The 12,365-nt window shown below is 51.8% G+C and overlaps 1 protein-coding gene and 1 non-coding gene across 5 annotated transcripts in view; one reads left to right on the top strand and one right to left on the bottom strand.

Annotated features, from left to right (window-relative positions):
- The window catches only part of Jarid2 (jumonji and AT-rich interaction domain containing 2), a 241,423-nt gene that overhangs the window by 217,451 nt on the left and 11,607 nt on the right, over positions 1-12,365 (top strand). For all 4 annotated transcript variants that reach the window (XM_070024528.1, XM_070024531.1, XM_070024529.1 and 1 more), the window contains 3 exons: positions 3,730-4,783; positions 7,996-8,498; positions 10,300-10,392. In XM_070024528.1, coding sequence (XP_069880629.1) covers positions 3,730-4,783; positions 7,996-8,498; positions 10,300-10,392 — 1,650 coding nt within the window. The remainder of the gene's footprint in view (positions 1-3,729; positions 4,784-7,995; positions 8,499-10,299; positions 10,393-12,365) is intronic.
- On the bottom strand, positions 7,148-7,212 carry Trnaa-ugc (transfer RNA alanine (anticodon UGC)). Its single transcript has one exon. It is a non-coding gene; the product is annotated as a tRNA-Ala (tRNA).

Genomic DNA, 12,365 nt, shown 5'->3' with positions numbered 1-12,365 from the left:
TTAGGTTGAATTATTTTGTCTGTGAGTCTGGGGTAGAGTAGGGTGATTTTGTATTCTTATAAGAAGGATATGATCACATTGTAGACTTTCTTTTTTTCTTTTTCTTTTGGGTGGTGATCTTGAGGCATAAACCCTGGGCTTCGACACTGTCCCTGCCCGTATTTGCTCACGGCAAGGACTCTGTTACTAGTTCACTGGAGATAGGACTCTCACAGACTTTCCTGTTCAGGCTGGCTTTGAATGACAATCTTCAGATCTCAACCTCCTGAGTATCTAGGATTATAGCTGAGCTATGAGCCACTGGGTCCCAGCTTATCTGTGGTTTTAAAGTAGACATCTGTTATTCCATAGCAAGAAAGGATGTTTGATGTTCTGGACCTGTATCTCCCATACCTTAGAAATTACTGTTTTCTTGGGAGGTTGCAAATACGAGGCCAGTTGAATAGAATTTGCAAACTCCCTTGCCACCTATTTAACCAAAGGTTTCCTGGTTGTTATAAAACCTCTTGGCTGTGTACCTAGGATATACCTGAGATGCAGGTGACAGGTGGGGGATTGTGGGCCCAGGAAGAAGCTGTAGGCACTTCAGCAGAGCTGGACTAGAGGGTAGGAGTGGGGTGCCAGCAACCATATCAGAGCCAAACTATTTTTAGTTATGGCAGAGGCCAAGGAATCTTTCTGTAAGCCACCTCTGTGCTAATCCTCCGGAGAATTAAGACAAGCGCTCTGTGTTGTCAGGACTTGACCTGAGCTCTCTCTCACAGCATGCAGATCATGGGTTTTGCTGAGCTGACATCCAGCACATGAGATTGATTTTAGTTTAGGAGGTTGGGTTGGCCAGCTGGTTGGCTGAAGGGAGGTCCTCCCAAGACCATTTTTTATTAATTTTGTTTTCTTGACTACCAATTAAGTTTTGGCTCCTTGAAGGACACTAAGAAGTGAAGCTTCTTTGTGTTCACTTGGAGGGTCCTAAGTTTTTTCGTAGCAGTGGAACTGGCTTGCTTGTCGGTCCTGTTTTACGTCGAACCTTTAAGGATCCATGCCACAGCTAGGGAGACAGTACGGTTCTTGTGCTGGGACTGTCAGCTGCATCAGGACCTCCGCTGGAGGGCACCAATTGGACTGGCTTGCTGGTGAGGGAGAGGGACTCCGGTCAGTATCTTCTCTGTCTCCACTTCAGCCGTCATTGTTCTGGGTTGAGTGAGATATATAGAGTCTTCCTTTTGTGGACCTTGTGCATGATACTTTCCCAGATACCTTTTACTGGTGCATAAGTGAGAAAGACTGAGCAGAGTAACATATTTCTAACAGTGGCAAAATAGAGGCATGCTTTTACGTTTTTAGATCTTGCCAATCTATATAGACACCACAGCAAAAGTTTCCTTTGCTGGCCAGAAGCTCACGTGTCCCCCAGAAGTCAAAATGGCTTGGAGCCATGAGCTTTGGCAGCTCTTCTCTGAGGTGGCCTACTTGGGACAGGAGACGGGAGCCTGGGCTTCCTCCTGCTCCTCTGGCCTCCTCCTAGCCTTCCAAATGCTTGTCTTTGTGTTTTGTTTGTTTGTTTATCAGTAGAGCCATTTGCTAGAGAAGAATGTGAGGTCTTAGCATTCCAAGGAAGTACTATCTGCTCTCACATCTGGCTTGGAAAATTCTTTTTTTGTCCCCTCAGTCTTGGGGCTTGAACTCAGGGCGTGGGTGCTGTCCCTGGGCTTTTTTTTTTTGCTCCAGGCTCATACTCTAACACTTTAAGCCACAGCTCTACTTCCAGTTTCCTAGTAGTTAGTTGGAGATTAGAGTCTCTGGGACCTCACTATCCAGTCTGGCTCCAAACTGTAATGCTCCGATCTCAGCCTCCTCAGCTAGGATTACAGGCATGACTTGTAAATTCATTTTTAAACGCATTTTCATATTGATTTCCTCAGCTCCTATTCCCATTATCCCAGATCCTCTGTATCAGCCCCTTACTTCATAGTGCAGCTAGTGGTTTATGACTAAGGCATGATTTTAATTCATTTCATATCTTTGTTGTTCTTTGCTTTTTTTTTTTTTTTTTTTTTTTTTTTTTGGTACTAGTCCTGGGACTTTTGAGGACCAGGGTGCTGTCTCTGAGCTTACTTTACCATGTGACCCACAGTTCCGCTTCTGGCTTTTTTAGAGAGAAGAATCTCATGGACTTTCCTGCCCAGGTTGGCTTCAAACCACAGTCCTCAGATCATAGCCTCCTGAGTATCTAGGATTACAGGCATGAGTCACCAGCCACCTGGCTCGTTTGTTTAAAAAACAACTTATGATATTTTGTTTAGTGGTTCTCAAAGGATGGTACCAGCAGCATCAGTATCTTAATGCTGGAAATGCCCCTTCCCAGACATACTTTTTCAGTGGGTCAGCGGTCCAGTGGGCCGTGTGGACTGCTCTCCTGGGATTCTGAGTGCCTCGAAGCCAGGCCAGTGCTTAGTGCATTAGTGTCTGCATCCTCAATGCCCTCTCAGCCATACAGTGGCAGTGGAGTTGGAGGAACTGGCTGCTTTGGTGGGCTCTCTCTGCTGTGACTAACTGCCACTGGTTAGCTTTAGGACCAAGAAACACCCTCCATCCAGGCATTTATTTGCTCTTGGCTGTTATTTAGGAAAAGAGAAAGCTATGGTTTCTACCCTGTGTGATGTTTCGGTGACCTCTTGTGGAGATGGTGGTAGCTTTTAAGCCCTGCTATACTTGGCTGTGAATTCATGTTGCAGATGAAAAGTGAGGCCCAAGAGCCTATAAATGATTCGCCCCAATCACTCCATTGTGGTGATAGCATAGTTGTGACATAGAGCCATCTACCCCGAAATCAGTGAGCCTGAGGGCAGGTCCCCCTTCATTGTTCTCGTTTAGAGATCAGTGCATGTCCTGCTTATCTGCATCACAAAAGTTTCACTGGTACCCAGCCCGTGATACAGTCCATGCAGAGTAGCTGCCTCTGTTCCACCAAGTTCACATAAGATCCCATGTGGGAGTTTGTCAGGGGTGAGGCAGTAGGCACCATATGTTCAGGAGAAGGCTGGGCCATGATTGGCCTCCCCGGGGAGGCTAGACATCCCTCTCCCTTCCTGCAAGCTCCGTAACTGGGGTGCATCTCAGAGGTGACGACTGAGAACCCTGCTGCTGGCAGTTTCCAGGCAAACCTCCGGGCCGGGCCTGTGTATGTGAGCCAAACCACACGCCGCCATTGCTCTTTCCCTTCTATTGTATGTTTTGTTTTCTTTTTTTAGCCACATAGGTTTTCAGAATTCTGTGGGTGTGGCCACACGGTCATGTGGAGCCACAAAAGAATAGCAAACAGAACAAGGATATGTATTTATGTATTTGAGGCTGTATAAATATAGCCCACATTTTCTCCCGCTGGCAGGATCTTGCTGTCATAAACGCTTAGCACCAGGTTATACGATTCTAGACTTTCCTGGAAGAGCCATTGGGGCAAGTGCTAAAGTGCCAACACCCAAGAAGAGCCATGGCCAGCCCCAGGCCGAGCTGCTCGGTTTGTAAGATGCATTTGCTGTGTGATGCAAAGTTCCCAATGACTTGTGTTTTCTTCTGCCTCAAGTTGCTGGTGTCTCCGTGTCTCAAGCAGGGCTGCGGGCGGCCAAGATGAGTTTGATCACTGGTAGCCCTGGCCATCTGCTGTTCCATTTGCTGTCTTAGCCAGCCCGGGGACTAATCCTGTCTTCTCTGCCTCTGCTGCCTCTGTAGGTTTCTAAGGTAAACGGAGTCACTCGAATGTCATCTCTGGGTGCAAGTGCAACCAGTGCCAAAAAGATACGCGAAGTGCGACCTTCACCATCCAAAACTGTGAAGTACACTGCCACGGTGACCAGGGGGACTGTCACATACACCAAAGCCAAGAGGGAACTGGCCAAGGAAACCAAACCCAATCACCACAAGCCCAGTTCAGCCGTCAACCACACAATCTCAGGGAAAACCGAAAGTAGCAATGCAAAAACCCGCAAACAGGTGCTATCCCTCGGGGGGCCGTCCAAGTCCACCGGGCCTGCTGTCAACGGCCTGAAGGCCAGCGGCAGGTTGAACCCAAAGTCATGCACTAAGGAGGTGGGGGGGCGGCAGCTGAGGGAGGGGCTGCGGAACTCCAAGCGGAGACTGGAAGAGGCACAGCAGGCGCCCGACAAGCCACAGTCGCCCCCCAAGAAGATGAAGGGGGCGGCCGGCGCGGCCGAAGCCCCTGGCAAAAAGGCGGCGGCGGCGGTGGCAGCGTCTGCCTCAGCAGAGAAGCCTCTGCTGAATGGACACGTGAAGAAGGAAGTGCCCGAGCGCAATCTGGAAAGGAACCGGCCGAAGCGGGCCACGGCCGCCAAGAGCACGCTGGGCAAACAAGCACATGGCAAGACGGACAGCGCCTCCTGTGAAAATCGTTCTACCTCGCAACCCGAGTCCTTGCACAAGCCGCACGACCCGCCTCCGGGCAAGCCGGAGAAGGGGGGCGGCAAGTCCGGGTGGGCGTCGATGGACGAGATCCCCGTCCTCAGGCCCTCCGCCAAGGAGTTCCACGACCCGCTCATCTACATCGAGTCGGTCCGGGCTCAGGTGGAGAAGTACGGGATGTGCCGGGTGATCCCCCCTCCGGACTGGCGGCCCGAGTGCAAGCTCAACGACGAGATGCGGTTTGTCACGCAGATCCAGCACATCCACAAGCTGGGCCGGCGCTGGGGCCCCAACGTGCAGCGACTGGCCTGCATCAAGAAGCACCTCAGATCTCAGGGCATCACCATGGACGAGCTCCCGCTCATAGGTAAGGTCCAGGGGGTAGAACCCGCCTCCTCCCCCCTGCTGGCCCTGGCAAGGGGCCTGGCCATTTATGGCCAGGGACAAGGTTGGTGTGGCTGGACAGAGATCCTGAGGCTCCCTCTGGGCTCTGGGGAGAGCAGGGTCCAGGGAAAAGGTGAGTCGTTGGCCAGGGCCACCACAAAGTGCCAGGGGCTGTCGGCTCAACACTGGAAATTTTATATCTGCAGTTTGAATGTTTGAGGTTAGGCTGTTGGCAATGTTGATTTCTGCTGAGGCCTCCCCTTGGTACACCTTCGCCTTGAATTCTCACATGGACTTTTCCCTCTGGGGGGAACCTTTTTTTTTGGCCAGTCCTGGGGCTTGAACTAGGTCCCAGGCACTGACCCCGAGCTTCTTTGTGCTCAAGGTTGGCACTCTACCCCTGGCTACAGTGCCACTTCCGGGACTTTCCTTCTATAATGAGTTGTAATTGCTTTTTCTGATAAATGAGATTGGATTAAAGTCCACCTTGGTAAACTTCCTACTACTAGCCAGGTATGCTGCATATGTCTGTAAGCCCAGCACTTAGGTAGGAGGAACAGGAATTAAAAGCTAAATACCATCACGTTCTGAAGTTCTAGGGGCTTGCACTTGAGCATACAAATGGGAGTGAGGTTTACAGTTCAGCCTGCTCACTCTCACATATTTCTGGCATATTTCACTCTTTTCCCTCCCCCTCATATCTCTCCATTCCCCCCCCCCCCTTTGGTTTCTTTGATGATTATCTGGACCTTTGTATAAGCAGTAGGCAAAAGGTTGTACTGTGTTTCTTCTGAGAGTCGTTGCTGCTCTGGCTGGAGCTGATACGTAGTGTCTTCTGCACTGAGCGTATGTGCTGGCATATATGAAAGCCAGCCGTGTGGGGACCAGCACCTGCCCTTGCTGTGCAGCCCTCCTGACGCTCTCTTCCTCCCCCCTCCTGCTTCCCCCCGCATGAGCTTCCTCAGTCAAGGCTGCATGGCGGGGTGGGGATAGGGACAAATACTTAAAGACTGCCATGCTACATTGCTCTCCTCCCATTAGACTCCAGATCCAGGACAGGAAATAGGTCGAGTCTCCAGATTGCAGATCTGGGAGAGGTTTAGCATTCATTGCAGTGCCCAGAATTGGCAGGTGGGGGTTTCATCTGTCCTCTCTGCAGGTGGCTGTCAAGTGCACACCTGAATGGATTCTTGGTTTGCAGTCTCTTGTTGAGAGGGCATGGGATGGAAGGTCATAGGTGCAGGCCACAGTGACTACAGAAGCACCAGGAGCGAGGTGGGCTCTCTATGCTGAAGAAGATGTGTTGTTCTTTTCACTAGCACTCATAAGTGTACAGCACTTCCCAATCTGTCGGCGGCACTAACTTGGCTCGTTACCCAAGGAGGCCTCAGGCCCAGGGCTGTGAGCCTGGCCATGTCGCATCGAACAGGACTAACTTTAAAGTCACTTCCCAAATCTACCACAGCACCTGTGTAGGTCTTTCCTGTACCCCTCAGCCACTGCCCCCCAGGGGAGCCTTCGTGCTCAGGAGGATTTAGGTGAGCACAGATTTGGGGGGGGGGTGTTCTCGTTTCCTGGCAGCGTCATGACCCTGGAGATGAGGGGTTATTGTTGCCATTGGTGATTCTGCACTTTACAACTACTGTGTGCCCTTCAGGTGCTATGGGATTTATACTAATCTGTTCATAGTGTGCCCCAGAGGTAGTGATTTTTGCCCCACCTCTATAACACAAGGCAGTGTGTGGCCAGCAGTGGGACAGACCTTGAATGATTCACATGGAATCTTCTGCTCAAAGCCAGGGACAGTTTCTCCACTTCCTCTTTACCTGCAGCGAAACCAGCACCCCATTATAGTAAGTGGGACCCGGCTTCTGTCTCCCATCTCATCCCATGCTGGGCCAGGCTCTTGTTCTCACGCTCTGTGTCCTTGGCCCTTCCTTGGTGGGCATAGTGCCTGGCCTGCCCCGGCCTCTGCGGTTGTGCTCTGCTGCAGACAGGCTTCCTTTTCCCTTTATTTTTTTAAAAAGTTTTTAATTGTTATTATAAAGGTTATATACAGAGGAGTTACACAAGTCGGGTAATGAGTACATACCATTTTGGACAGTGACCCACCCCTCATTCCCTCTGTTTTTCCCTTCCAAGCCCTGTTCCCTCCCTCCCTCCCTCCTTCCCTCCCTCCCTCCCTCCCTCCCTCCCTCCCTCCCTCCCTCCCTTCCTTTCTTGAGTCTGGATGTGGGGCCTGAACTTTGGGCCTGGACACTGTCCCTCAGCTCTTCAGCTCAAGGCTAGCACTCTACCACTTGAGCCACAGCGCCACTTCCGGCTTTTTTTTTCCTTTTTGCATATGTGGTGCTGGGGAATCGAACCCAGGGCCTCATGCATGCAAGGCAGGCGCTCTACCACTGAGCCACCTTCCCAGCCTGTTGTAATTTTTTACCTTGGTCATCCAGCGTCTTTCAGCCAGTGACTTTGGAAGATTCCTCACCTTTATATTGGCTCACGGGAGGTTGCTCCACTTCCTGACTAGTTTAGTTCTGGGCTCAGCATTTCAACCTTTTCAACACATTTGTCAGTAGGTTCCGGGGTGTGAGAGTATGCCCGCGCATCTGAAATAAGCAAGCCTGTGTCTGGGCAGCCATAGGCCTGTGAGCAGATCTTTTGTCCTTATTCTTGGAAATCCAGTGAGCTTGAACATGAATCTCCTTGTGGCTGAGGGAGTCTGGGTGTTTGCAGGGGAATTTGGACTTGGTCACATTTGGGTGTCAGTGATTTCCCGCAGGAGAACGTTCTAGGTAGGGCTGAAACACAGATGCCATCAGCAGCCAGCCCTACCTCCTCACCAGGCTCTGCCCCTCCTCATCACTGCCTGCTGGGGTGGCAGTGAGGGCACAGTCTGAGCTATGCATGGTGGACACTGCGCCCTTCCTCCGCATGGCCAGCTCTCTCCTGTGCCAGGCTCTTTACTGACCTCCTCCCTGGCCTCTGCCTAGTTCTAACCAGTCTTGTAGCATCCGTTCTTGGGGACTGGTCATCCTTCCATGCACAGTGAACTGACTGTTCATTGCTCTCACCCCCGGAGCCTGGCAGAGCCCTTGGCTTGCAGTCAGCAGTCAGGAAGCGATCAGATGAAAAAGTTGTGTTCATGTCCTTCTCATCAGCCACCCTGTCTTTTCCCTCCCTCCCTCACCGCCCCAGGAGGCTGCGAGCTCGACCTGGCCTGCTTTTTCCGGCTGATTAACGAGATGGGCGGCATGCAGCAAGTGACTGACCTCAAAAAATGGAACAAACTAGCAGACATGCTGCGCATCCCCAAAACTGCCCAGGACCGGCTGGCCAAGCTGCAGGAGGCCTACTGCCAGTACCTGCTCTCCTACGACTCGCTGTCCCCCGAGGAGCACCGGCGGCTGGAGAAGGAGGTGCTCATGGAGAAGGAGATCCTGGAGAAGCGCAAGGGACCGCTGGAGGGCCACACGGAGAACGACCAGCACAAGTTCCATCCTCTGCCCCGCTTCGAGCCCAAGAACGGGCTCATCCATGGCGTGGCTCCCAGGAACGGCTTCCGCAGCAAGCTCAAGGAGGTGAGCCAGGCCCCGCTAAAGACGGGCCGGCGGCGACTGTTCGCTCAGGAAAAGGAAGTGGTCAAGGAGGAGGAGGAGGACAAAGGTGTCCTCAACGACTTCCACAAGTGCATCTATAAGGTAGGGGCCACAGGTTCCCCAGAGCACCAGGCTGGGGAAGGGAGGGGGGGGGCGGGGGCTGTACACTGCCCTGTTGGAACCAAGTGTGTTGCCGCTGTAATAGTACTACAGAATGGGAAATTCATAGTGGATGGGAGCTCATTGGCTTACAGCTGTGGAGGCCTAGAATGTCTCCATGGAGGTACTGGCATCTGGTAAGGGGCGTCTTCCTCCTTATGCCAGGGGAAGAGGGTAAAGGGAGGGTGTGCTTCAATCCTCGACCCCTCGATAGTCACTATGGCAATTACATTCTATGTCTGAACAGTGTATTTCTACACAGAGGCGTGGTTGGAGAGCAGTGGGGAAGGAAGGATGTAGGTCTCCGGGGTCTGGCGTGCTGTAGGCCGCATTGCCTCTACCCTTCGGCATGGTGGGCACCGTGTTTGCCTCTCTGGGGCCCTCAGACTTTTCATGAGTAGTATATGAGCGTGTGTGCATCTTGCCAGGGGATGAAATCTGTAGGGTGCATGAGTCAGTTCTCTACCTGTCACTTTGAGCACCTATTTCTCCCGGAGCCGCCTAAGCTAGGACTCTCAGATCAGTGGGGCCTCTTCATCAGCGTATGTTCTAGGCACTTCCTTCCCCACCTTATTTCTGCTTCACATGGCCAACTCGCCAGCGCAGTAGTGCCAGGGCTTCGCTGTCAACAACCATCTCCCCCTTGACCTCTGCAGTGGGAGGGGGTGGGACCGGGAGCAGCCAATAGGAGCACACACAGCTCTCCCCAGCCCTGCACCTGCCGCCTCAGAAGTCTGGCTTCGTCTTCTAAGGAGCCAGCTTCAGAAATGAGACACTGTCCGTGTTCCTTACTGTTATAGTTAAGAAGGCCAGTGCTGTGAGCATGTGTTGGGTGCAAGGAAGAACTGCTGTTGTAAAAAGCACATTCTTTCAGAGGTAGATTTTTAGGTTCAATTGCAAAAAATCTGATGGAGCTTGGTGGCGGCTCACAGGGCTTCTCTCCATGCTGGGACTTCGACCAGCAGCACTGATGCTCCGTCACCTTTACTGCTGTGCTCTTCTGGGGTTCTCTGCAGTTCCTTGCAGTTCTGTTTTTGTTAACAACAGAAAGGTAAGAAATTGTGGGGAATTGTAAGGAAACAGTTTTTGTCAACATTTTTAGCACCCTGTTTGGTCATTTACACCACAAGACAGTTAAAATCAAGTTCCAGTCTTCGTGCTGAATAATTAGCCTATGACTTGGGCAGCCCTCTTCTCTCTGTGGGAACTTTGGGATGTTTCATCAAAGCCCTATTGACAGAAGTTGTGATGTGTGGGCCTCCCCACCCCCCTTCCCGGGAGCATGCAGGAGGCGGCCTCTGCCTCTGTGGCCAGTGATGGGGTTGGAAGCTGAGGTCAGGGCTGTTCGTCTCTGCTAGATTGAGCCATCGCTCTCATGGGGTCACTGAGGATTTCTGCTGCAAGTGCAAGGTGCTTTTGAATGTCTCCCCCGGAGACTCCTTCCATGTGCCGTAGGCCTCTGCACCTGTGCAGTCCTCTGGACTGGCAGCCTCTGTCTGGCAGGAAATGGGTCAGTTTGCTGCTTGTGTGGTCAGCAGGTGGGCTGTCCTGCATTTTCTGGTGCTTTATGTGAAGTCTGTTTTTTTCCCCATCTACTTGTTATCAACTTGAGACTCAACATAGCTTGTGGCCTGCAGGAACGCCACAGGGCAGAGACCAGACAGAGGGGTGCCCTGACTTGAGACCCGGGCCCCAGCTTTGTGTCTTAAGCTTTATTTACCCTTCTGTTTTTCTTTTGTTTCAGGGAAGGTCTGTTTCTCTAACGACTTTTTATCGAACAGCGAGAAATATCATGAACATGTGCTTCAGCAAGGAACCTGCGCCAGCTGAGATCGAGGTGAGTGAGGCCGGGGGGTCGCACAGAACAGCGGGCGCGCAGGCTGGCCATCCTCAGTTGAGCATGTGCTGCATTGCTATAAACACATCCAGTACCTGGAAGTGACAGCGATGACCATGGTTCTCCTGAAGTGAGCGTTGTTGGGAGGCGTGAGTCCCTCCCTGCGCATGCTCAGCTTCTCTTCCATCTTCCATGTATCTTGTGCGGGAGAATTCCTTGAAACCACAGTTTTGGTGTTTTTTTTTTTTTTTTTTTTTTCTTTCTTCTGTCTTTTATTTAACAAGACTGGCAGGTTGCCATTTTTGTGCCCCTGCCAACTCTTTTTTTGAGTTAGTGCAAGGCTGGAAAGACAGCGAACACTTCTGTGCCCAGACCAATTAGGGACAGTTGTGTGTGAGGCCCTGCAGGACCACAAGGAATCTGTTTATTTACACCGCTTGGCTCCAGCTCAGCAGAGTCCCTGTGACCCTCCAGCTGCTGGCATTGGGGCCTTGGCAGTGGCAGCAGTTGGTTTGTAAAGGGGAAAGAACCCAACTCCAATTCCTGGTCCACAGCAGCCCGGGCCTCGTCTTCGGATGTTAATGGTGTGTCACCTCTCTGACATCTAGCCTTGCATGGGTTTTTCCCTCTAAGCATACTGACCAGGTGGAATTTCCTGCTCATGTTTGCATGGCTGCACCACCCCATATCACCCACAAAGCCCCAGTGCCATTGCCTGCAATTGCATGCGTACTGTTCGTGCCATTGTTATCCCCTTTAGAATTTAGCTCTGCCGGTGGGTGTAGGCTGCCTTGGCGCCTGACATGCTACCTGTGTACCTGACGTGCTACCTGGCCCAGGTCATTACCTGGATACTTGCTGCTTCCCATTCATTCTGTCAACCATGCTGCCATCCGGGTCCTGACTTGGGGACCATGTGGCCGTCTTAGCTGCTTCCAGAACCCTCAGTGGCATTTGTAGTAGAGATGTCAATGAGAGGAAGTAACTTGGGGGCTGAATCTTTGAGCCAAAATGTCTCTTGTCCTGTCTGTGTCCTCCTGGGACTCCCACAGGCTCAGGATGTCATTGCTATAGCATATAATACACGCTAGCTCATTCTGTGTTTTTTTTTTTTTTTTTTTTTTTTTTTTTTTTTTTTATTCAGGCATTCCTCAAAGTCTAGGGTTCGCTCTAGAAGTTGTATAAATATTTAAACCCACAGCAAAGATTTGCTAAAATTCTAATTTCAGTCTGGCCGGGGGCAGCAGCTGGAGCTGGCTGTGGTGTTTACAGAATGCCCCTTCCTGGCCTCCCACCTCCCTCCAGGCTTCCTACTGTGCATAGTGGAGGCCACATCAGACCCCATGCGCCCCCTCAGCCGCACGAGGACTTGGTGTCGTTCATGGAATTCTCCTCCCCTGTGGCCACCCAGCACTCTGGATAAGATCACCAATGTCCTTGTACTACTTAGTGCTGAGTGCTCACTGGGTGAGCTTCCTCACCAACCATGGCCCTGCAGCGTGGGCCTGCTGAGATGAGGGAAGACAGCGGTGAGCTCTGCAGTACGGCAGGACAAAGTGATACGGCAGCTCTTCTAGTCAGTACACTCCTGACCCTTCCTTGTCTCTAAGTTTGTGTAGGTAGAACCCATTAATGTTGCCTGGATAGCTTCTTAAACTGCCGGGGTGAGGGTACCCCACAGCTGAGCTGGCTGGCATCCATATCCCCCCCCCCCCCCCCCCCCCAATGTGGAAGGCGTATGCATGTGCTCTGTGCTAGGCCGCTCTAGGAGCGTAGGAAGTATCTGTCCTTGGAGCCACTGCCTTCTGATTAAAACCCTTTCATAGCAATGAATTCTCTTACTGTGGTAATCTGCACATAACATGGTATTCGCCATCTTGGCCTTTTGCATGTGCACAGTTCTGTGGCAGGAAGTCCTACGCCCTGCAGTGTGCACGCAGCAGACTTTGCAGCTGTGCTTGCCCGGCCATGGC

The sequence above is a fragment of the Dipodomys merriami genome, unplaced genomic scaffold (genome assembly GCF_024711535.1).
Source record: "Dipodomys merriami isolate MVZ:Mamm:240054 unplaced genomic scaffold, mDipMer1.0.p SCAF_16, whole genome shotgun sequence".
Classification (NCBI taxonomy): domain Eukaryota; kingdom Metazoa; phylum Chordata; class Mammalia; order Rodentia; family Heteromyidae; genus Dipodomys; species Dipodomys merriami.
The sequence above is the reverse complement of the archived record's forward strand: the minus strand, read 5'-3'. Positions and strand labels throughout refer to the sequence as shown.